Here is a 26,595-nt window from a genome sequence, read left to right as displayed (position 1 = left end):
CTCTTTGAGCCCCTGGTTTCAGTTCTTTTGGATATATTTCCGGAAGTGGAATTGCTGGATCATATGACAATTCTATCTTTACTTTTTTTAGGAACTGCTATACTATTTTCCATAGCACCATACAATTTTACATTCTTACCAACAGTGTACAAAGTTTCAATTTCTCTGTATCCTTGCCAGTGGTTTTTATTTTCTGGTGTGTGTGTGTGTTTCTTGTAGCCATTTATTTTCTGGTTGGTGTGTGTGTGTGTTTCTTGTAGCCATCCTAATAAGAGTTTCTTTGGAGAAATGACTATTCAAGTCCTATACCCAATTTTGAATCAGATTGTTTGTTGAGTTTTAGTTTTCTGTATATTCAGTATATAATCCCTTATCAGATATATGATTTACAAATATTTTCTCTCATTATATGGCTTGCCTTTTTACTCTATTGATATCTTTTGATACACAAAATTTTAAAATTTTCATGAAGTCTAATTTGTCTATTTTCTTTCATTGTCTATGCCTTCAGTGTCATATCAGAGAAATCAGAGTTTTAGATCTTACACTTAGGTCATTGATCCATTTTGAGTTATATTTTTATACTACCTTTAAATTAGCCTTATATGTCATTTAAGTTACTAATTTCCTTTTATGGCATCAGGGTTTTTTTAAAGTCGCCATTTGAAAAGCTTGGATATACACAGGTACTGATGCAGTATAGGATAAAATATGGTACTCAATACCATGTAATTTCTAGATATGGTAACAACCTTATAAAGTAGAACTGTTCCCATAACACTGTATTCTTAATACACATTTTTTTTGGCCATTTTTTTCTATTAGGCTGCTTATCCTATCAGGTTATAAGATCTCTTTATGTATTCTATATATGCATATCTTCTGTTTGTACTCTGAATTGCAGATTATCTTTCCAAATCTGTTATTTCTCTCTTGATTTGTTTATTCTGTCTTTTATCTTTGTAGCATCTGGGTTTTCAGTCTTAGTTAAGATTTCTGCTTCCTTTAAATAGTATAGTTAGTATTGTAGGTTTCTTTTTCAATATTTTTATTGTTTTGGTTTTTAAATTTAAGTCTCTTATGCAACTGTGATTTATTTCTGGTATACATTGTAAGGTTCTGTCCACTTTTCTATCAAATGAATAGTTATTTGTGCCAGCAACATTTATTAAATCCTTCTTCCACTGAACTGAAATATTTATGAATTCTCTGATCTGTTCTAGGAATTTGTTTCTTTGTATGCCAACATCATATTAATTTTATTATGTTGGTATTATAGTGCATGTAAACACATATACACAGAGGATGAAGAAGATATGGTTCTAAGGATGGATGAGTTTGACAGTAGTGATTAAGAGTAGAGTTGCTTCTCAGTGTCAACGCTAATCAAAAAGGGATTTAATGGAGAGGCCAGTTGATAAACTGATAATCATCTATTGATAACTACCCTGGATGCTGCCAGATTACATTTTGCATTTGTAAAATATTGAAAAGATGAATGTATACCCTGAAGAGCTAGTTTTCTGCCAAGTAATGTGTTAGGGGATATATAACTTTCCTCACATCAACTTTATGAGGTTAGATTTAACTCCCTTTTACAAAATGAAAATGGACACTTGTTCTAAGGGTTAAGTTACTTGCCCTGTATTATGAAACTCTTAGGTAGTAAAGGTAAGATTAAAACACTAATGCCCAGGCTCTTGTCACTATGGCTAAATGAAGTGTTTCATGAACAATACTTTGAAAACTAAAGATACACACAAATTGATATGGGGATTATATAATAATCATCTGTCATCAACATCTATGAGTTTTATTTTAAAACAATGCCATGGATAATGCACAATAAAACTTAAAGCTGATATAAGTAAAGTAATTCTATTTTTATAAAAGAACAATATATATTGTATGTTCTTTCAAGATAAGGTCTGTGAATAAAATTTTAGTTCTTTTTATTATTTTTTTAATTGGTGCTTTTAAACTTTTTTTAGAACAGAAGAAAGTTAAAATAAAAAAACCAAAACCTGAATTTCCTGTATATACGCCTTTAGAAAGTACATATATTCAATCTTATGATCATGGAACTTCTATAGAAGAAATTGAGGAACAAATGGATGACTGGTTAGAAAACAGGAACAGAACACAGAAAAAACAGGTAAATTCAAAATATATATATATATTTATTTGTCTGTGTCGGGTCCTAGTTGCGGCTTGTGGGATCTTTAGTCATGGCATGAGAACTCTAAGTCGTGGCATGTGGGGTCTAGTTCCTTGACCATGGATCCAATCCATGCCACCTGCTTTGGGAGCATGAAGTCTGAGCCACTGGATCACCAGGGAGTTCCAAAAACAGGTAAGTTTTTTTAATTTTGCTTTAATTGAGTAAAATACATGCTGAAAAGTACATAAAATATATTAATAGATATAGAACTCAATAAACTATCTCATGGCAAACCAAGTTAAAACCTTTGTACACTAGTGTATTTAGTTGCAGAGTCAACAAGTAAATAATTCTAATATATATATATGTATTTTAACATCTGTATCAATTTCTAGCTCAGCAGCAGAATTATAAACTAGTTACTTTGCATTCTTGCCAACACTGGGTCAAGTCCACCACAGTACGTATAGTTAACATCCATCACCATACATGTTTACAAAATTTTTTTTGTAAACTTTTAAGATTTACTTTCCTAGCAACTTTGAGGTATGCAGTACACTATTATTAAGTATAGTCACTGTGCTATTGCATCCCTATGACTTACTTATTTATACCCTTTCATCCATTTCATCTGCTCCTCACTGTCACAGTCCCACCTCTTTTCTTAAGCTTATTGTTTTTTGGGGGGTTTGTTTGTTTTGTTAAGATTCTTCTAGAAAAGTGAGATCATCTGGTATTTGTCTTTCTCTATGATTTATTTTACTTAGTACAATGCTGTTAAGGTCCATCCATGTTGTCACAAATGGCAAGATTTCCTTATTTTTGTGGCTGAATAATATTCCTGTGTGTATCTGTGTATGTGTGTGTCACATTTTCTATATCCATTCAGCCATCAGTGGACACTTAAGTTCTTTCCATATCTTGGCTATTGTAAATAGTCTACAACAAACATTGAGGGGTGTATATCTTTTCAGATTAGTGTTTTCATTTTCTTCAGATAAATACCCCGAAGTGGAACTTCTAGATCACTTGGTAGTTCTATTTTTAATTTTTGGAGGAAACTCTATACTGTTTTCCTCAGTGGTTGGACCAATATACATTTCCACCAACAGTGCACAAGCTTTCCCTTTTCTTCACATCCCTGCCAACACTTGTTCTTTCTTATACTTTTGATAATAACCATTCTAACTAGTGATAGATGATATCTTGTCATGGTTTTGATTTGTATTTCCTTATTGATTAGTGATGTTGAGCATCTTTTCATGTGTTGAGTATGATGTTAGCTTTGGGCTTGTCACATATGGCCTTTATTGTGTTTTGGTGCATTCCCTCTACACACAACTTTGTTGAGAGTTTTTACCATAAATGAAAGTTTTTGTCCAGTTCTATCAAATACATCTATTCAGATGATCTTACGCTTAATCATCATACATTTGTGACGTTTGTTTTCTTCTTGTAATTGATTTCTAATGTCAGTACCAATGTAGTAGGAAAAGAATATGATTTGATTTCAGTCTTAAATAAATTTAAGGGTTGTTTTGTGGGCTAACATGATCTGTTGTGGAGATTCATGTGTACGTGAGAAGAATGTGTATCTGCTACTTTTTGATGGAATGTCCTGTCCATGTTTATTAATTCAGTTTGGTCTAACATGTCATAAAGGCTAATGTTTATTTATTTATTTTCTGTCTGGATGATCTACCCATTGATACAAATAGGGTATTGATGTTTCCCATTATGACTGTATTGCATTGCTGTCTGCTTATCCCTTTATTCTTTTAATATTTACTTTATAGATTTAGGTGCTCAGATTGACTTTTTTTTAAAATTCATAATATGCCCTTAAAATCCCTCCAAGTGTTTGAGTGTATCAGTAGTTTTTCTTTTTATCACTGAATAATAATCCATTATATTGAATAATAACCCAGGACAGGGAAGACTGGCTTGCTGCAGTCCATGGGGTCGCAAAGAGTTGGACACAACTGAGCGACTGGACTGAACTGGACTGAATTGAATAATCCATAATGGGTTAGTTTGCATGATCTAACATATTATTTCTATAGGAACATATAGTACATACTCTATTTTGCGATTTATCCATGTTCATCTTTCTATAGTTTTCTCTTTTTAGTGCTGAGTAATATTCTAGTGTACAGGTACACTACAGTTTTTAAAATTTATTTATTAGTTGATGGAAATTTTATTTCTTTCTGGCCATTATAAATAAGTCTTCTGTGAAGATTTATTGTATACATGTTTGTGTGGACTTATGCCTTCATTTCCCTTGGGTAAATGCTATGTAGTAAAATGAACTTGCCAAACTGTGTTCCAGAGTGGTGGTGAATTTTACATTCCCACTGGCGGTGTGTAAGTGTTGCAGTTGCTCCACATTTTGGCCAACCTTTGGTGTCAGTGCTGTTTTTAATTTTAGCCATTCTAGTTGATGTGTTGGAGAAGGAAATGGCAACCCACTCCAGTGTTCTTGCCTGGAGAAATCCCAGGAACAGGGGTGTCTGGTGGGCTGCTGTCTATGGGGTCTCAGAGTCAGACACGACTGAAGTGATTTAGCAGCAGCAGCAGCAGCAGATGTGTAGGACTATCTCCTTGTGATTCTGATTTTCAATTCTCTGATGGTTAATAATGCTGAACATCTTTTTATCTGTTTATTTGCCATTAGAATATCTTCTTTTATGAAGTCTCTCTTCAAGTCCACAGCCCATGATTGTCTTATTATTGAGTTTAAAGTTCTCTCTGTGTATATAAAACACCTTTATCACCTGTGTATTTTGCAGATATCTTCTTGTTTATAACTTGCTTTTTATTTTAGTAATAGTGTCTTTTGAAGAGCAAAAGTCTTAAATTCAGATGTTCAGTTTATTAAATGTTTTCCTTTGTACTAATTTCTTTTAATGTCCTAGTTAAGAAATCTTTAGGGCTTCCCTGATGGCTCAGTCAGTAAAGAACCAGCCTATAATGCAGGAGACTGCTTGCAATGCAGGAGACACGGGTTCAGTCCCTGGGTCATGAAGATCCCCTGGAGAAGGAAATCGCAGCCCACTCCAGTGTTCTTGTCTGAGAAATCCCATGGACAGAAGAGAAGGGCCTGGCAGGCTACAATCCATGGAGTCACAAAAGAGTCGGACATGACTTAGCAACTGAACAACAACAACAAAAAATAAGAAATCTTTACCAAACCCAAAGTTAGGGATTCTTCCATGTCTCCATTTAAAAGTTTCACTATTTTAGCTCTTACATTTAGGTCTGTGAGATTTCAAGTTAATTTTTGTATATAGTGTGAGGTGAGCATTCAGGAAATACATTCAGAAAATATATTTCTATTTTACTGTTTAGCTACCCAGTCTTCCAGCCCTATTTGTTTAAAAGATTATCCTTTTTGAATTCAGTTGCCATGGGGCCTTTGTTGAAAATATTATAATTGGCCATATATGTGTTGGTTTATTACTGGGCTCTCTATTCTGTTCTGTTAATCTGTATATCTGTGTTTACACCAGTACAATTTGTATTGATAAGCTATGTAATAAGCCTTGAAATCAGATAGTAGAAATCCTCCAACTGTTTTCTTCTTTTCAAGATTGTATTGACTATTCTAGTTATTTGCATTTCTTTATAATAAATTTAGATTCAAGTTGTCAACTTGTACAAAAGAGTCTGTTGGAATTTTTATTGCATTTGAATTGATCTATAGATAAATTTGGGGAGAATCTGACATCATAAAAATATTGAGTCTTTTGATCCACATGATATATCTCTCTTATCTGCATCTTTAATTTCTCTTAGGAACATATTTGGTCAAATTTATCCCTAAATATTTCATATTTTATACTATTCCAAATTATATTTTTTATTTCAGTTTCTGATGTGAGTATATGGAAATACTATTAATTTTTGTATATTAACCTTTTACCCTATAACTTTGCTACATTTAATTATTAGTCATAGAAGCTTTCATGAGGGATAGGTCTATAATTTTGTTACATTTTAATATTTTTGTGTGCTTTTCATATCAGGTGATAGTGGCTTCATAGAATGCATTGGGAAATGTTCCTTTTTTCTACAAGTGTTTGTGTGGCATTGCATCTATTTTTTTCTTTAGGTAGCTTTGGCAGTTTGTGTCTTTGAAGGGGTTTGATTATTTCACCTAAGTTGTTGAATAAACTGGCATAAGTTTTTTATAATATTCCTTTATTATCATTTTAATATCTGTAGTGACATCTTTAGTTTATCATATTGGTCATTTGTGTCTTCTGTTTTATTTTTGGCCACGGTCTCTAGAAGTACATCCATTTTACTGATTATTCTTTAGAAATCAACTTTTGGTTTCATTGATTTTCTGCTATTAATTTTTTCTTCTACTTATTTGAGGTTTTACTCTTTTTATAGTTTCTTAAGGTGGATTCTAGGTCATCGATTGGAGAACTTCCTTCTTAGTATTAATAGTAGAAGTTTTCTTTGAACACTGGATTATTTAAATGTAGAGCTTTTTAGTTTGTATTTTCTTATATATCTACATATTTGTAGTTTTAGCTGTATCCCACAAATTTTGATGGCATGTATTCATTTCATTCAATTCAAAATAGTCTAATTTTCCTTGTGAATTCCTCTTTGACTCATGTTTATTTTCCTAAAAGATAGGTGTTTTTCAGGTATCTTTCTGTTACTGCCTTCAGTTTATATAAATTTTTTTTATTAAGTTTACAGTTTTAGAAATTTGGAATGTTAATTTAATTCATTTACATTTAGTATAATTATAATTACTAATACTTTGGGATTCAAATTGATCATCTTCAGGTTCGCTTTCTACTTGTCCGTCTTTATCCGTTTCCTCTCTTGCTTTCTTTTGGATTAATCTTTAATTCCATTTCTCTCTTCTGTAGGCTTGGTGTCATATCCTCTTTTGTTCTTCCTTTTGTGGATAATATATAGTATTCAATATGCATCTTATTACAGTCTTGCATGAGTTCCTATTGATACTCCCCAGACAGTAAAATGATCTTTGACCCTTTACTTCATCTATTTTATATCCTATATTTTGTGCTATGTGTTTTGTTCCCCAAAATTTATATGTAAAGCCCTAACTCCTTATACCTGAGAGAGTGACATTTGTAAATAAGGTCACTGCATACGTAAGTAGTTACAAAGAAGTCATACAGGAGCTTTTTGTGTGTAGAACTGTGTGAAAAAACATGTCATTTCCTGAAGTCCTTTGTTTCAAAGCTGTATTATCTTTTCATTAGAATTTTTACCTATTGTTTCTTTGAACTGACCATAAAAATGGGCACACATTATACTCTCAGTGGATACTTGGTGAATTGATCAAGTGTCCAAAGTAATTTACCATGGTCACTTCTGCTGCGAGACCATCATAATAGGGAGAGTAGGAGACAAAATACTGGATTCTTAAGATTTGAAGACCTAAGTTCTAGTTTTAACATCACTGTTTATTACCTATATGATACGGATTTTCATTTTCTTATTACTTAACACCATACAAAAAGTGTGAAATTATTTTTCTACCTTAAATATAAAAGTATGTATGTTAAAACATTTTGTAAACTGAGAAACCCTAAAACATAAAGTTTATCTTTTATCCATCCTTCTTTTGGATCTTCCTGTCATTTTCAAAGTTTTCATCTACATTAAAATTTTTATTTTGTCCTTTTATTAGTGGAAAACAAATGAAGAGAAAGATGTGTCCCAGCTGACCTCTATGTTGTTTGTATTAAGAAAGTTGATTAACTTTGTTCAAGAGATTCTCTGATAATCTCCCTAACTAGTTTTTGTTTTGTCCAGTATATATTCAGAGTAGTTTTAAGTACCGTGTCTGTAAGTTCTTTTTTTTTTGTAAGTTCTTATAAAATATTGCTTTTTAAATCATGTAATGGAGAGAGGATTTTATCATTATCATCATCCTCTTTACATCTTGTGTCAGATATTGTCCCATGTTCTACTGTATATCAAGTTGCTCATTTAACTCTCATAAGAACCCTAAGTAAGTAATATTTTGCCATCTGGAAGGAATGTCTGATTATCAGGAAGACTGTACTATATTTAGTTCAGTCATATGCAATTGCTGTTTTTTAAGGAAAAAACTTTCATTATCAGGAATTTTACATGGCTCAACCAGTGTAAGTAAATAGGCATTAATCCATCTATGGAATTTCTTAACCTTTTTAAGCTCTTGACAGGGTTAAACCCAGGTAATTTCTCCCAGAATTAGCCATAGCTTTCATTAGTGGCAGTGCCAGTAGCACTTTGAAGCAATAAGTGAAAGATGACAAATATTCAGAGTAGGAATATTGGATGAAAAGTGAAATGTAAAAAGTTATTTCTGAGTATAATTGTCTGACATAACTTTGTCATAGTCATTTTTTTAAAAATTTCTTTAACAGTGTAGTTAAATATTTTTAAGTCCAATAGCAGATGTCCCAGGTGACTCAGTGAATAAAGAATCTGCCTTCAATGCAGGAGATGTGGGTTCAATTCCTGGGTCAGGAAGATCCTCTGGAGGAGGAAATGGCAACCCACTCCAGTATTCTTGCCTGGAGAATCCCATGGACAGAAGAACCTGGCGGGCCAGCATCTGTGGGGTCATAAAGAGTCTGACATGATTGAAGATACTGAGCATGCATGCTGGAATATTAGATGAAAAAATAAATGTAGTTACTTCTGATTATAATTGCCTGACATAAGTTGGTGATAGTCATTTTTTAACATTTTTTGAAACAGCGTAGTTAAATATTTTTAAGTCCAATAGCAGATGTCAGACATTTTTTATGTGAAAACAATCATTCATGTGTATGATTTTAAAAAGTGAGGTTTTAATGAGCCAAAATAATTTCCCACCATAAATATTATAACAAATAAGCTCTTTTAAAATAGTTTCTTCTTCATCCCCCTGGTGACCTAGTGGTAATGTTCTACAGTGTTTTATGTAGGAGACCTGCATTTCATTCCTGTTCTCGTTATCTCTCTCCCTGGGGCTGCAATGAATAAAATAAGAAATAAAATCACTATCCTCCATCCTTATTGCCATGGGCTGTACCTTGTCAGATTTCATAAGCTAAGCTAGATGGGGCCTGGTTAGTACTAGGATGGAACACCTCAAAACAAAGTCTGTGGAACACCCATCTTCTATGTAGCCACTATTTCATCTTCCTTGAACCCTTGTCTTAAAGTCATTATTGCACTTTCCTCTTTACTGTTTGATTGATTTACTTGCTTTAGGGGGGAAAAGAAAGGTCTTTAAAGTAAACGCATTTCTAGTCATTTAAATCAATGCATTTATTTATTTTCCCTTTTCAAACTTGAAAGACTGTTTAATTTAAAAGGTGTTTGGCTGTATTCTTGGAAAAGACAGTATTCCAACTAGCATTGTGTTTTATTGTCTAAAAGTTTGTTTTCTCAGGGACTTCTCATTTTATTTATCTTGGTCAAGTATTCTCTGTTTCTATTTGTCTTGAGAGATAGTGTTGCCCTTGTTATATAAATAATATACAACACATGGTATTATTTTTAAAATACATATAATGTAACTGTGTGAAGATTCAAAACTTAGAATTGTTTCCTTAAAACCTCGATTACCTACATAGCCTAACTTTAAATTTTAATTAAAAAAAAAGTCAAATGCTAGTAATTTAATTAGGTCTTTGTGTATATGTGTATATATAAAATATAATGCCTATAATTCAGTTAAAAATGCACTGATGTTTTAACCATGAATAAACTCAATCTGCCTATTGCTATTGCATCCAAAACACACCCAAACACACCTTTCATAATTAAAGATGGTACATGCATGCATGTACCCACACACACTCAAACATACGTGCATACCTAAGTTTTCTAACACACTAGTTTTCTTTCTTTCGCCTTCTTCCTTCCATTTTTCCTTCCTTCCTCCATCCTTCCTTCCCTTCCCTCCTTCCTTCCTAGTGACATTTTACACAGAACCCCAATATATGAAAGACAGACACAAAAGGCTGAGAGCTTCTCTGGTTAATGTCAAAATGAGGGAGGCTAGAGCCCCATCCATCTAGCCTCTTCCTCATCCCATAAGGCAAGATCCTTGGATAAACCCTAAAGTTGAAAGAAGCGTGGCTGCGCTGCCCTCCTCAGTTTCACATTCTTCCATTATACACAGAAACTTAATGTTCTGAAAGAGTTATGGTGAGTACAGAAAAATGAGTAAAAAGCAACAGAAATAAAATCAGGTTATTTTGAGAAAAGAGATACTTGAATAGAGATAATAGGTGTGTGAATATAAAAAAGAGAAAATCATTTAATTGATAAAGAAGGACATATATGTCTTTATCAGGGAAACAACTTCCAGAATGTTGTTCCTATTTTAAAAGGTTGATGGTTGCTGTGAGCATGGGCCTGAAAAGTATTCAACAATGACTTTTGGTGTTTTCTTATTCTACCATTACGTCAAATCCTCTTCATTTCTGTTTAGAATGACTTCAAACCAAAACTAAACCCCCAGAGTCATAGCAGTCAGTTCAAGAGGGATGGCATATTTTCTTTATGAAATATAATGCATTTTTATGTTAAGTATTCCAGAGTTTATCAAATTTATATTTTAGTACCATTTAAGATAATAGTCCCTATATGTCATCAATGATATTTCAGAAAGTCATTTTTAAAGTATTTTATACTGTTAACTCATTTTAAAATAGTCATCTTCATAAAAATTTTTAGAATACCCCATGGGAGTATTCTCTATGGGAGTGGTAGGTTGATAAATTTTTTTTAAATCAACTCTTTGGAGAGAAAAAAGAAGCCTCTATTTTAATATTTTCCAAATTAAGTGGTAATTTACTCCCATCATGGCTGATTTGTAATTGTCAACAAGAAGTCACTGAAAGTGGAGTTGGAAGAGATGTGCAGTAGTAATGTTACCATTCTGTAATATTCCCATCATGTAGATAAACTTGATGTGTATCCTCAAGGGCATAATAATAAAATAAGTAAAATAATTAGGAAGGAATGAATCTTGACTATTATCTTTTTAATATAATTTAATTATTTGTTTGCATTGATCACCAAAGAAGGCTTTCTTATCTCTCCTTGCTATTCTTTGGAACTCTGCATTCAAATGGGTATATCTTTCCTTTTCTCCTTTGCCTTTCACATCTCTTCTTTTCACAGTTATTTGTAAGGCCTCCTCAGCAACCATTTTGCCTTTTTGCATTTCTTTTTCTTGGGGATGGTCTTGATCCCTGCCTGCTATACATTGTCATGAACCTTCATCCATAGTTCTTCAGGTGCTCTGTCTATCCGATCTAATCCCTTGAATCTATTTGTCACCTCCACTGTATAATCATAAAGGATTTGATTTAGATCATACCTGGTCTAGTGGTTTTCCTTATTTTCTTTAAGTCTGAATTTGGCAATAAGGAATTTATGATCTGAGCCAGTCAGCTCCCAGTCTTGTTTTTGTTGACTGTATAGAGTGCCTCCATTTTTGGCTGTGAAGAATATAATCAATCTGATTTCAGTATTGACCATCTGGTGATGTCCATTTGTAGAGTCTTTTCTTGTGTTGTTGGAAGAGAAATGGTATGGACCTAACAGAAGCAAAAGATATTAAGAAGAGGTGGCAAGGATACACAGAAGAACTATACAAAAAAGATCTTCATAACCCAGATAATCATAATGGTGTGATCACTCACCTAGAGCCAGACATCCTGGAATGTGGTCAAGTCGGCCTTAGGAAGCATCACTATGAACAAAGCTAGTGGAGGTGATGGAATACCAGCTGAGCTATTTAAAATCCTAAAAGATGATGCTGTGAAAGTGCTGCACTCAATATGCCAGCAGATTTGGAAAATTCAGCAGTGGCCACAGGACTGGAAAAGGTCAGTTTTCATTCCAATCCCAAAGAAAGGCAATCCCAAAGAATGCTCAAACTACCACACAATTGCACTCATCTCACACTCTAGCAAAGTAATGCTCAAAATTCTCTAAGCCAGGCTTCAACAATACATGAACCATGAACTTCCAGATGTTTAAGCTGGATTTAGAAAAGGCAGAGGATCCAGATATCAAATTGCCAACATCCACTGGATCATCGAAAAAGCTAGAGTATTCCAGAAAAACATCTACTTCTGCTTAATTGACTATGCCAAAGCCTTTGACTGTGTGGATCACAATAAACTGTGGAAAATTCTGAAAGAGATGGGAATACCAGACCATCTGACCTGCCTCCTGAGACATCTGTATGCAGGTCAAGAAGCAACAGTTAGAACTGGACCTGGAACAACAGACTGGTTCCAAATAGGGAAAGGAGTACATCAAGGCTGTATATTGTCACCCTGCTTATTTCACTTATATGCAGAGTGCATCATGCAAAATGCTGGACTGGATGAAGCACATGCTCAAATCAAAATTGCAGGGAGAAATATCAATAACCTCAGATATGCAGATGTCACCACCCTTATGGCAGAAAGCAAAGAACTAAAGAGCCTCTTGATAAAAATGAAAGAGGAGAGTGAAAAAGTTGGCTTAAAGCTCAACATTTAGAAAACGAAAATCATGGCATCTGGTCCATCACTTCATGGCAAATAGATGGGGAAACAGTGGAAATAGTGGCAGACTTTATTTTGGGAGGCTCCAAAATCACTGCAGATGGTGACTGCAGCCATAAAATTAAAAGACGCTTACTCTTTGAAAAGAAAGGTATGACCAACCTAGACAGCATATTAAAAAGCAGAGACATTACTTTGCCAATAAAGGTCTGTCTAGTCAAAACTATGCTTTTTCCAGTAGTCATGTATGGATGTGAGAGTTGGACTATAAAGAAAGCTGAGTGCTGAAGAATTGATGCTTTTGAACTGTGGTGTTGGAGAAGACTCTTGAGAGTCCCTTGGACAGCAAGGAGATCCAACCAGTCCATCCTAAAGGAAATCAGTCCTGAATATTCATTGGAAGGACTGATGCTGAAGCTGAAACTCCAATACTTTGGCCACCTGATGCAAAGAACTGAACTCATTTGAAAAGACCCTCATGCTGGGAAAGATTGGAGGCAGGAAGAGAAGGGGATGACAGAGGATGAGATGGTTGGAGGGCATCACCAACTCAGTTGACATGAGTTTGAGTAAGCTCTGGGAGTTGGTGATGGACAGGGAGGCCTGGCGTGCTGCAGTCCATGGGGTTGCAAAGAGTTGGACACGACTGAGCGACTGAACTGAAAAATTCATTTATATAATTAAATCTTAATGCTGGATGTGTTTAACAACCAGCTCACACAGTTCCTAAAACTTTGGCAGCTGGCTCTCACAAACTGGTATAAGTGGGCTCCAGCATACCACTGTCCTTGGGGAAACTCCATTTCTTACCTTTTACTGTATGTCTGGTTTAGCCATCCTTCATGTCTCCAAGATTCACCATAGTTATGCAGATTATTTTGCTATTGGAATCTAAGGGATATTTAGAGACTATAAATTTCATCCTGTTTTCTGCTTCTTTTTATCAGTTTGTTTATATTCTGCAGTCATTTAATATCTTCCTGTTACTTGTCTAGCAAGATGACTTTAAACCTGTCAAAAGGATTATCCTTCCCCATGTCTTAACAACAGAACCAAAAGAAACGAACCCTAAGTACACTGGAGATAATGGTGAGATATTTGTGTTGCTACATCTTCACCTACCTAAAACTGCCTAGATTGATTTGTTTTATTGGTAAGAACACGGTTTTCATTTTTAAAAGCTTTTTAATGTAATTAGCTTGATAACAACCAAAGTCTCCAATGAGAGGTCCCAATCTGTTACCCAGCAATTAACTATTTGTAGTCATCACTGATAATAGCAGCTTGCCACTGAATATTTTCATCATTCATCAGCTTACCCTTTAATAAAATTATTTTACATATGCTTTCTAAAGTGTATTGTATTTTCAAAATAATTTGGCCATGGCAGTATTAGATCTAGACTTTCTGCCTTTTTCAAAAGATAAATTTTAACTTTACCTTTGGTTAGAAAATCATATATTTTGCTGAGTTGGCCTTTTGTATTAAAACTGTTTATCATTTAAGCTTCAAAAGAAAACTTTGTAAACACTGTCCCTGGCTATTGTAGACTGGCGGAAAAGACACCCCAATAAATGAATTAGTACATGATGCTATTAAGAGTGCATTTCAGAGTTCTCTTGATCATCATGATGGAAAATGACCAGTAGATTTGAAATCACAAAAAACCTAAGGTATTTGCTCACTATTTATGTGTCTGGTATTCTTAATTTATTAAAATTTATTTTAAATCTATTAAAATCACTTTTACAAATATTAAGCACCTGTATTTTGTGAAATTCTTTTAGAGGTTTAACTAGTTTGATAACACTAGAATACAAAAGATGTCAAACCCTCAGTAATTTTCAGAGACATTTCTGACTTTAAGCCCTTCCCCATCAGGGTCTGTGCTATGTCCATTGTTAGTCATTCTTTGGGACTCTGTTCCTTTCCCACTTGTCTCTCCAAAAAGAGGTTTTCAGTCTGAGATTACTGCTTCGTTGGTTGTCTGAGTAATGCCCTCCAATTCCTTCTGAGGTGAGTCCCACTTGCTTGTCCTGCTGGTTTGGCCAGTGTGGTGTCTGTAGTCTCTGATACAGCAGGAAACCCACTGGCAGCTGCTCTCCTCATGCCAGGCTCTGCAATGCCCTCACGCCAGGCTTGGCTCCCCCTCACTCAGGCTAACCAGGGGCCTCGCTCCCTCCCTCACGCTTGCCTCCATACAAATATATCGTCACTCCCTTCCAAATCCTGCCACCCCAGGGTGCTGCACACACGTCAGAGAACCCATTACCTGTCTACCTTTCCCAGTGTTAGATACCCCCAAAATTATCTTATTCTTTTCTTCAGCTCCCTCATTCACACTCAGATTTTCTTTTCCATGCTCTTTTCACACAAATGGAGCCTAACGGCTTCAGTAAGCACTGAATAGTTCTGAACTAGGAAACATTTGTTTAAGCAGTTAAAAAAAAAAAAGTGTAGCAGATTTTTGTATCCTGCTGTATTAAATTTTTAGTAACTCATCCTGTTATGGAAGTTTTCTCTGAGTGGGAAAAGAGAATGAATATCACAATCTTCCATCTTATAGACTAAGATAAAATAAAGGCACAAAATAAGAAACTACTTTTGTTATAGACTGAAATATGTACACAAGATTTACATGTCAGTTTGTGTATGTCACATTCATGCATATATTCAAGTACATACATGAGGATAGAACAAGGACCACCATGAGAATTACATGAAACAAATACATAAACATGGCAGACCCATCATAACTCTTCAATAAAATTAATCTCAATAGATAATTTTCTAGAAGAATTTTGGCTTTATGGTTAAGGTAGGTGCTTATCAGCATGTTTTATTCTAGTAATACTCTAACACTCTAGTTTCATGGTGTCTTTCAAAGACTATTTCTTTGAGAAACTTTTTTTTTGAGCACTCATTTCTTTTGTGATGGCTGTTTGACTTTAACTTATTTATAAAATGACTTTTTAAGAAACTTTCTACAATAGAAATAGTTTACAATCTTTTGTTAAGCCTGGGTACCTTATAATTAATGACTTCTGCCACACCACCTGCTCCCTTCTGCTTGAGTCTTACCACGTCAATGTTGCTTTGAAATCTGAGAATCCTTTCCTCTTGCTGCCAACTAATATGCTACTTGTTTTAGTCCAACATCATATTACTGATTAGCTGAATGAATACTGTTTCCTGGATTTTTTTCCTGTATCTCTAAATAAACCACTTTCATCTTAGTAGGATTATTATGTTATAGAAAACATACTTAAATAAATTAGACATTTTCTGCAGAAAGGAGACCATAGAAAAGATGAATCATAGTACACTAAATGCTTTCTAAAAGTCAATCTTTGATAATATTTAAACATAACTAGGTATACCTGTGGGGAGAGAGTTTTTAAAAATCGAGATTTGTTTCTGATCTTCCTTTAATAATGAAAGAGTTTTTTAGCGTTCTGTAGTCTAGGATTTAGTTTTTGTGCTTTGTATATTTCCCTTGCCTCTAGTCTTATTCATAATACAAGTATTTCAGGACCAAGATGAGATATAATTCTTATAATTACCTGGTCACTTATATTATTCCATTGTGTCACTGTAAACCACCTGATGGTTGAGCTTTTAACTTTATATCCCCTGAAGTGTCTGTCTATAGGGTAAATGTTAATTGAATTGAATTCACTTGTTGGATTAAACTGATCCCACTAATTTACTTCACTCCATCACTCAATACCCATTACATGTTTTTACCCTTTGTGTGTTTATCTTTGAATGGATTATCTTACTTCTATGATTTTAAATTTCCTGGAAGTATCTCACTATATTTGCAACTAGGAATCACAGGGATAGGGCCAGTTTGTTTTGATACTGGATTAGATTCAAGTTTCTCGACCAGAAAAGCAGTTTTCCAGTGTTGTTCTTTTAAGAAGAGATATTCTGTTACAACAATACTGTTAGTATTGAGAAAATAATAACTTGCTCTATCTAAAATACCCACAAGGCCAAAGTGTGTTCCCAATTGCTAATCTAGTCATCTGTCATGTGGAGCAGACTACTCCCACAAATGTGACCAGTTTATTCTCTCCCAGGCTTAATCTGTATGTTAAGCTAAGTTACATGTAGAAGACCTTTTATCAAATATACTGTGAAAATCACTTTCTCATGACCCAGAGATACTGAAGGAGAGAAAAGAGTGAATTCTTATAAGAAAGACGTGTTGAGCAAAAACATAGGAGTAAGACATTTCAGAACATGTTCAAGGTAAGATGGTAGGCCATTGTGTCTAGAACACAGTGGGAATATGCCATGAGATAAGGCTGGAAAGACAGGTAGGTAACAAAATACAGAAGTTTAAGTTTACATTTTGTATTTTATATAGTAGAGAATCTTTGGATTTTGAGCTGGAAGTAGTGAGGTTTGATGTGCTCTGTTTTTTAAAGATGACTAGCAGCAATAGTCTGAAACTGAGAGTAGAAAGGCACTCCTGAAATGACACACGAAGTTCAGATTTACCTACAATCATAGCTAACTATGATTCTGAGTAACCCTGAACGTTCATTGGAAGGACTGATGCTGACCCTGAAGCTCCAATACTTTGGCCACCTGATGAGAAGAATTGACTCATTGGGAAAGACCCTGATGCTGGGAAAGATTGAAGGCAAAAGGAGAAGGGGGCGGCAGAGGATGACATGTTAGATAGTGTCACCAACTTAATGGACATGAATCTGAGCAACCTCTGGGAGATAATGAAGGACAGGGAAGACTGGTGTGCTGCAGTCCACCAGGCTCCTCTGTCCATGGGATTCTCCAGGCCAGAACACTGGAGTGGGTAGCTGTTCCCTTCTCCAGGGCATCTTCCCAACCCAGGACTCGAACCCAGGTCTCCCACATTGCAGGCGGGTTCTTTACCATCTGAGCCACCAGGAAAGCCCAATAAATAGTGGCACCAAGACTCAAATTATCTATCTGACTCTAAAAACCATACACCATCATCCCGCTATAATATAAATATAGTCATCCCTGAGTATTCATAGTGGATTGATTCCAGGACACCACTCCCAACCCTAGGAGACCAAAATCCACAGATGCTTAAGTCCCCTACATAAAACGGTATAGAATGCATGTAACCTATGCACATCCGCCCGTATACTCTAATCTGTAGATTACTAATGCAGTGTAAGTGCTGTGTAAACAGTTGCTAGCGTGTAGCATATGCAACTTTTGTCGTTTTGGAACTTTACAGAATTTTTTTTTCCTGATTATTTTCAATCCAGAGTTGGTTAATCTAGAGATGCAGAATCCACAGATACAGAGGGTTATCTGTATATTGTATTTTAATTATGTAAACATCTGTTTATTAGAAGAGAACCATTACTTTTCACCTTTATGTCCCAGGGTCTTAGCACAGTGCCTAAAAAATAGTGGGAACTTCATTAGTTTAATCAGTGAACATTCATTGAGCACCTACTAGGCATTGTGCTAGGGTATGCATATGATTCAGCTCTATTAGATTATTTGCCAGTTTTCCTAAGTAACTATAACCAATGTAACACAGCAGTTTATGAGAGTTCCTATTGCTCCACATACCTGCCCACACTTGCTATTTGTCATTTTTTCATTTTAACTCTTCTAGTGGATGTATCAATGTGGGTTTTTTAATTGAGGAGAAATTCACATAATATAAAATTAACCTTTTAAAAGTGAACTATTCAGTAGCATTCATTCACAATGTTGTACAATTACCACCTCTGTCTAGCACAAAACACCTGATCACCTGAAAGGAAACTGTACCCATTAAACATGCACCCCCCGCCATTCCCTACCCTTGCCCCATCAGCCTATCAACCAGTATTCTTCATTTTGTCTCTATGAATTTACCTATTTTGAATATTTCTTATAGTTGGAATCATACAGTATGTGAACTTTGTTTCTGGCTTCTTAGGCTTCACACGTTTTAATGTTCATCCACATTGTAGCATGTAGCTGTCCTTTTTATGGCTGAATAACATCCCATCTTATGTGTATACCACAGTTAGTTTATCTGTTCTTCAGCTGATGGACTTTTGGACGGATTCTGTGTTTTGGATGCTGTTAGCAGTGCTGTAATGAACATGTGTGTACATGTGTGTGTTAGAGTGAAAGTGAAAGTCGCTCATTCGTGTCCGACTCTTTGTGACCCCATGTGATACATACAGTGCATGGAATTCTCTAGGCCAGAATACTGGAGTGGGTAGCTTTTCCCTTCTCCAGGGGATCTTCCCAACTCGGGGGTGGAACCCAGGTCTCCCGCATTGCGGGCGGATTCTTTATCAGCTGAGCCACAAGGGAAGCCCAAGAATACTGGAGTGGGTAGGCCATCCCTTCTCCAGAGGATCTTCCTGACTCAGGAATTGAACCAGGGTCTCTGGCATTGCAGGCAGATTCTTGCATTGCAGGCTACCAGGGAAGCCTGTTTGTTAGAGTGCTTGTTTTCAAATCCTTTGAGTGTGTGCCCAAGTGGAATCACTGGGGAGTACATTGTAATTCTGTGTTTAGCTTTTGAGGAACCCCTAATCTGCTTTCCACAGCTGTTGAACTATTTTACATTCTCACCAGCAGTGTCCAAGGATTTTGTTTTCACATATCTTCATCAACTCTTGTTATTTTCTGTTGTTAAACCATCCTGTGGTGTGCAATGGTGTCTCATTGGGGGTTTGACTTGCACCCCCCGAATAACTAGTATTGTTGAGCATCTTGTCCTGTGCTTGTTAGCTGTGTGTTCTCTTTAGAGAAATGCCCCTTTTCGGAGTTGGGTTGTCTTTTTGTTGTTAAGTTCATTATATGTTCTGCGTACTGGATACATGATTTGCTTATTAGATATGTTTATGATTCACAAATATTTTCTCCCATTCTGAGGTTTGCTTTTCACTTTCTTAAATATGTCCTTTCATGAACAAACTTTTAAAGTTTTGATGAAGTCCTGTTTATCTAGTTCTTCATTTGTGGCTTTTGGTACTATAGTTATGAATCCATTGTCAAATTCAAAGTCAGGAATTTACTCTTTTGCTTTTCTCCATGAATTTTTTGTTTTTAGTTCTTAAATAGTTGATCCATTTGCATTAATATTTTTGTATACTATTCAAGTTATGAGTCCAGTTTCTTTTTTTTTTTTTTTTTGCATGTTATATATAATATGATCTCAGCACAATTTGTTGAAAAGACTTCCTTTTCCTATTAAATGGTCTTGGTAACCTGTCAAAAATCATTTGATCATGTATGTTTGGCTTCATTTTGGGGCTCTCTGGTCTGTTCCATTGGTCTGTACATCTGTCTTTTTTTTTTTTTTAATTTTTTACTAGTTGGAGGCTAATTACTTCACAACATTTCAGTGGGTTTTGTCATACATTGATATGAATCAGCCATAGATTTACACGTATTCCCCATCCCGATCCCCCCTCCCACCTCCCTCTCCACCCGATTCCTCTGGGTCTTCCCAGTGCACCAGGCCCGAGCACTTGTCTCATGCATCCCACCTGGGCTGAGGATCTGTTTCACCATAGATAGTATACATGCTGTTCTTTTGAAATATCCCACCCTCACATTCTCCCACAGAGTTCAATAGTCTGTTCTGTATTTCTGTGTCTCTTTTTCTGTTTTGCATATAGGGTTATCGTTACCATCTTTCTAAATTCCATATATATGCGTTAGTATGCTGTAATGTTCTTTATCTTTCTGGCTTACTTCACTCTGTATAAGGGGCTCCAGTTTCATCCATCTCATTAGGACTGGTTCAAATGAATTCTTTTTAACGGCTGAGTAATATTCCATGGTGTATATGTACACAGCTTCCTTATCCATTCATCTGCTGATGGGCATCTAGGTTGCTTACATGTCCTGGCTATTATAAACAGTGCTGCAATGAACATTGGGGTGCACATGTCTCTTTCAGATCTGGTTTCCTCAGTGTGTATGCCCAGAAGTGGGATTGCTGGGTCATATGGCAGTTCTATTTCCAGTTTTTTAAGAAATCTCCACACTGTTCTCCATAGTGGCTGTACTAGTTTGCATTCCCACCAACAGTGTAAGAGGGTTCCCTTTTCTCCACACCCTCTCCAGCATTTATTGCTTGTAGACTTTTGGATAGCAGCCATCCTGACTGGCATGTAATGGTACCTCATTGTGGTTTTGATTTGCATTTCTCTAATAATGAGTGATGTTGAGCATCTTTTCATGTGTTTGTTAGCCATCTGTATGTCTTCTTTGGAGAAATGTCTGTTTAGTTCTTTGGCCCATTTTTTGATTGGGTCATTTATTTTTCTGGAATTGAGCTTCAGGAGTTGCTTGTATATTCTTGAGATTAATCCTTTGTCTGTTTCTTCATTTGCTATTATTTTCTCCCAATCTGAGGGCTGTCTTTTCACCTTACTTATAGTTTCCTTTGTAGTGCAAAAGCTTTTAAGTTTCATTAGGTCCCATTTGTTAATTTTTGCTTTTATTTCCATTATTCTGGGAGGTGGGTCATAGAGGATCTTGCTGTGATTTATGTCGGAGAGTGTTTTGCCTATGTTCTCCTCTAGGAGTTTTATAGTTTCTGGTCTTACATTTAGATCTTTAATCCATTTTGAGTTTATTTTTGTGTATGGTGTTAGAAAGTGTTCTAGTTTCATTCTTTTACAGGTGGTTGACCAGTTTTCCCAGCACCACTTGTTAAAGAGGTTGTCTTTTTTCCATTGTATATCCTTGCCTCCTTTGTCAAAGATAAGGTGTCCATAGGTTCATGGATTTATCTCTGGGCTTTCTATTCTGTTCCATTGATCTATATTTCTGTCTTTGTGCCAGTACCATACTGTCTTGATGACTGTGGCTTTGTAGTAGAGTCTGAAGTCAGGCAGGTTGATTCCTCCAGTTCCATTCTTCTTTCTCAGGATTACTTTGGCTATTCGAGGTTTTTTGTATTTCCATACAAATTGTGAAATTCTTTGGTCTAGTTCTGTGAAAAATACCATTGGTAGCTTGATAGGGATTGCATTGAATCTATAGATTGCTTTGGGTAGAATAGCCATTTTGACAATATTGATTCTTCCAATCCATGAACACGGAATGTTTCTCCATCTGTTTGTGTCCTCTTTGATTTCTTTCATCAGTGTTTTATAGTTTTCTATGTATAGGTCTTTTGTTTCTTTAGGTAGATATACTCCTAAGTATTTTATTCTTTTTGTTGCAATGGTGAATGGTATTGTTTCCTTAATTTCTCTTTCTGTTTTCTCATTGCTAGTATATAGGAATGCAAGGGATTTCTGTGTGTTAATTTTATATCCTGCAACTTTACTATATTCATTGATTAGCTCTAGTAGTTTTCTGGTAGAGTCTTTAGGGTTTTCTATGTAGAGGATCATGTCATCTGCAAACAGTGAGAGTTTCACTTCTTCTTTTCCTATCTGGATTCCTTTTACTTCTTTTTCTGCTCTGATTGCTGTGGCCAAAACTTCCAACACTATGTTGAATAGTAGTGGTGAGAGTGGGCACCCTTGTCTTGTTCCTGATTTCAGGGGAAATGCTTTCAATTTTTCACCATTGAGGGTGGTGCTTGCTGTGGGTTTGTCATATATAGCTTTTATTATGTTGAGGTATGTTCCTTCTATTCCTGCTTTTTGGAGAGTTTTAATCATAAATGAGTGTTGAATTTTGTCAAAGGCTTTCTCTGCATCTATTGAGATAATCATATGGTTTTTATCTTTCAATTTGTTAATGTGGTGTATTACATTGATTGATTTGCGGATATTAAAGAATCCTTGCATTCCTGGGATAAAGCCCACTTGGTCATGGTGTATGATTTTTTTAATATGTTGTTGGATTCTGTTTGCTAGAATTTTGTTAAGGATTTTTGCATCTATGTTCATCAGTGATATTGGCCTGTAGTTTTCTTTTTTTGTGGCATCTTTGTCTCGTTTTGGAATTAGGGTGATGGTGGCCTCATAGAATGAGTTTGGAAGCTTATCTTCATCTGCAATTTTCTGGAAGAGTTTGAGTAAGATAGGTGTTAGCTCTTCTCTAAATTTTTGGTAGAATTCAGCTGTGAAGCCATCTGGTCCTGGGCTTTTGTTTGCTGGAAGATTTTTGATTACAGTTTTGATTTCCTTGCTTGTGATGGGTCTGTTAAGATCTTCTATTTCTTCCTGGTTCAGTTTTGGAAGGTTATACTTTTCTAAGAATTTGTCCATTTCATCCAAGTTGTCCATTTTATTGGCATAGAGCTGCTGGTAGTAGTCTCTTACGATCCTTTGTATTTCAGTGTTGTCTGTTGTGATCTCTCCATTTTCATTTCTAATTTTGTTGATTTGGTTCTTCTCTCTTTGTTTCTTAATGAGTCTTGCTAATGGTTTGTCAATTTTGTTTATTTTTTCAAAAAACCAGCTTTTAGCTTTGTTGATTTTTGCTATGGTCTCTTTAGTTTCTTTTGCATTTATTTCTGCCCTGATTTTTAAGATTTCTTTCCTTCTACTAACCCTGGGGTTCTTCATTTCTTCCTTCTCTAATTGCTTTAGGTGTAGAGTTAGGTTATTTATTTGGTTTTTTCCTTGTTTCTTGATATAAGCCTGTAATGCTATGAACCTTCCCCTAAGCACTGCTTTTACAGTGTCGCATAGGTTTTGGGTTGTTGTGTTTTCATTTTCATTCATTTCTATACATATTTTGATTTCTTTTTTGATTTCTTCTATGATTTGTTGGTTATTCAGAAGTGTGTTATTTAGCCTCCATATGTTTGAATTTTTAACAATTTTTTTCCTGTAATTGAGATCTAATCTTACTGCACTGTGGTCAGAAAAGATGACTGGAATGATTTAAATTTTTTTGAATTTTCCAAGACCAGATTTATGGCCCAGGATGTGCTCTATACTGGAGAAGGTTCCGTGTGCACTTGAGAAAAAGGTGAAGTTGATTGTTTTGGGGTGAAATGTCCTCTAGATATCAATTAGGTCTAGCTGGTCCATTGTGTCATTTAAGGTTTGTGTTTCCTTGTTAATTTTCTGTTTAGTTGATCTATCCATAGTTGTGAATGGGGTATTAAAGTCTCCCACTATTATTGTGTTACTATTAATTTCCTCTTTCATACTCGTTAGTGTTTGCTGTACATATTGCGGTGCTCCTATGTTGGGTGCATATATATTTATAATTGTTATATCTTCTTCTTGGATTGATCCTTTGATCATTATGTAGTGTCCTTCTTTGTCTCTTTTCACATCCTTTATTTGAAAGTCTATTTTATCTGATATGAGTATTGCGACTCCTGCTTTCTTTTGGTCTCCGTTTGCATGAAATATTTTTTTCCAGCCCTTCACTTTCAGTCTGTATGTGTCTCTTGTTTTGAGGTGGGTCTCTTGTAGACAGCATATATAGGGGTCTTGTTTTTGTATCCATTCAGCCAATCTTTGTCTTTTGGTTGGGGCATTCAACCCATTTACATTTAGGGTAATTATTGATAGGTGTGGTCCCCTTGCCATTTACTTTGTTGTTTTGGGTTCACGTTTATACAACCTTTCTGCATTTCCTGTCTAGAGAAGATCCTTTAGCATTTGTTGAAGAGCTGGTTTGGTGGTGCTGAATTCTCTCAGCTTTTGCTTATCTGTAAAGCTTTTAAATTCTCCTTCATATCTGAATGAGATCCTTGCTGAATACAGTAATCTAGGTTGTAGGTTATTCTCTTTCATTACTTTCAGTACGTCCTGCCATTCCCTTCTGGCCTGGAGGGTTTCTATTGATAGATCAGCTGTTATCCTTATGGGAATCCCTTTGTGTGTTATTTGTTGTTTCTCCCTTGCTGCTTTTAATATTTGTTCTTTGTGTTTGATCTTTGTTAATTTGATTAATATGTGTCTTGGGGTGTTTCGCCTTGGGTTTATCCTGTTTGGGACTCTCTGGGTTTCTTGGACTTGGGTGGCTATTTCCTTCCCCATTTTAGGGAAGTTTTCAGCTATTAGCTCCTCGAGTATTTTCTCATGGCCTTTCTTTTTGTCTTCTTCTTCTGGGATTCCTATGATTCGAATGTTGGGGCATTTCACATTGTCCCAGAGGTCCCTGAGGTTGTCCTCATTTCTTTTCATCCTTTTTTCTTTTTTCCTCTCTGCTTCATTTATTTCCACCATTTTATCTTCTACCTCACTTATCCTATCTTCTGTCTCTGTTATTCTACTCTTGGTTCCCTCCAAAGTGTTTTTGATCTCATTCATTGCATTATTCATTTTTAATTGAGTCTTTTTTATTTCTTCTAGGTCTTTATTAAACATTTCTTGTATCTTTTCAATTTTTGTTTCCAGGCTATTTATCTGTAACTCCATTTTGTTTTCAAGATTTTGGATCATTTTTATTATCATTATTCTAAATTCTTTTTCAGGTAGATTCCCTATCTCCTCCTCTTTTGTTTGACTTGGTGGGCATTTTTCATGTTCCTTTACCTGTTGGGTATTTCTCTGCCTTTTCATCTTGTTTAGATTGCTGTGTCTGGAGTGGGCTTTCTGTATTCTGGAGGTCTGTGGTTCCTTTTTATTGTGGAAGATTTACCCAGTGGGTGGGGTTAGACGATTGGCTTGTCCAGGTTTCCTGGTTAGGGAAGCTTGCGTCAGTGTTCTGGTGCGTGGAACTTGATTTCTTCTCTTTGGAGAGCAATGGAGTGCCCAGTAATGAGTTTTGAGATGGGTCTATGTGTTAGGTGTGACCTTGGGCAGCCTGTATGTTGACGTTCAGGGCTATGTTCCTGCGTTGCTGGAGAATTTGCGTGGTATGTCTTGATCTAAAATTTATTGGCTCTTGGGTGGTGGTTGGTTTCAGTGTAGGTATGGAGGCTTTTGGACGGTCACTTATTACTTAAAGTTCCATGTAGTCAGGAGTTTTCTGGTGTTCTCAGGTTTTGGGCTTAAGTCTCCTGCCTCTGGATTTCAGTTTTATTCTTCCTGTAGTCTCAGGACTTCTCCAGCTATACAGCACTGATAAGAAAACTTCTAGGTTAATGGTGAAAAGATTCTCCCCTGTTAGGCATACCCAGAGAGGTTCACAGAGTTACATGAAGAAGAGGAGAGGGAGGAGGGAGATAGAGATGAGCAGGAGGAGAAAAAGGGGGACTCAAGAGGAGAGAGACAGATCTACGCAGCTGTCTGTTCCCAGAGTGTTCTCCGTAGCCCAGTCACCTACAAAGATTCACAGAATTGGATTGGGAAGAGAAGGGGAAAGGAGGAAATAGAGGTGTTCTGAGGTAGAAAACAGAGAGTCAAGATTGGGAGAGAATAATCTTCGGTTTAAAAATAGGGCTTCTCTTCTTTTTTTTTTTTTTTTTGTAAGGTTATAGTGTGTTGAAAATGAAAATTAAGGAGTAGTAGAGGAGTACTAGAGGACTTTAAAAGAAATAAGAGGAAAAGAAAAATAGAAAATAGGAGAGAAAAAGGAAAGAAAAAGAAAAAAAAAAGAAGAAAAAAGAAAAAAAAAGAAAGAAAGAAAAAAAAATTTTTTTTTCCCCCTAATTAAAAAAATCATAAAAATCTATGAAAATGAAAGTTAAGGAGTAATGGGGGAGTAATAGGGGATTTTAAAGGAAAATAAAAGAGAAAAAATAAAAAAGAAAAAAAAGGAAAAAAAAAAAGAAAAAAGTAAAATTATATCTAGGAGTTTCTCTAGAGCTGTTGCGGTCAGTGTGGGTTCGGCTCAGTTTCAGATAGCTCCTCGTCCCAGCTTACACTTCTCGGTATCTACAGGCCCCTTCCGGTGTAGTCGGTGTTTTCTAGAGGGATTTTAATCTGTTGCACCAGTCCCTTCTGAAGCGGTTCCCTTTGTTTATTTGACTTCTGTTTGCCGGTCTCTTCAGAGCCTCATTTCCGCCCTGACACAGGCGGGCGGAGGTGGACTCTTATTCAGGTAGCTAGT

The 26,595-nt window shown here is 35.7% G+C and overlaps 1 protein-coding gene across 1 annotated transcript in view; it reads left to right on the top strand.

Annotated features, from left to right (window-relative positions):
- Positions 1-26,595, top strand: part of DNAJC1 (DnaJ heat shock protein family (Hsp40) member C1) — a 191,057-nt gene that overhangs the window by 95,192 nt on the left and 69,270 nt on the right. The window contains exon 8 of the mRNA XM_043884619.1: positions 1,992-2,155. Coding sequence (XP_043740554.1) covers positions 1,992-2,155 — 164 coding nt within the window. The remainder of the gene's footprint in view (positions 1-1,991; positions 2,156-26,595) is intronic.

This window comes from Cervus elaphus, chromosome 23, assembly GCF_910594005.1.
Source record: "Cervus elaphus chromosome 23, mCerEla1.1, whole genome shotgun sequence".
NCBI classification, from domain to species: Eukaryota; Metazoa; Chordata; class Mammalia; order Artiodactyla; family Cervidae; genus Cervus; species Cervus elaphus.
Note: the sequence above shows the minus strand (reverse complement) of the source record. Positions and strands in the feature narration are given on the sequence as shown.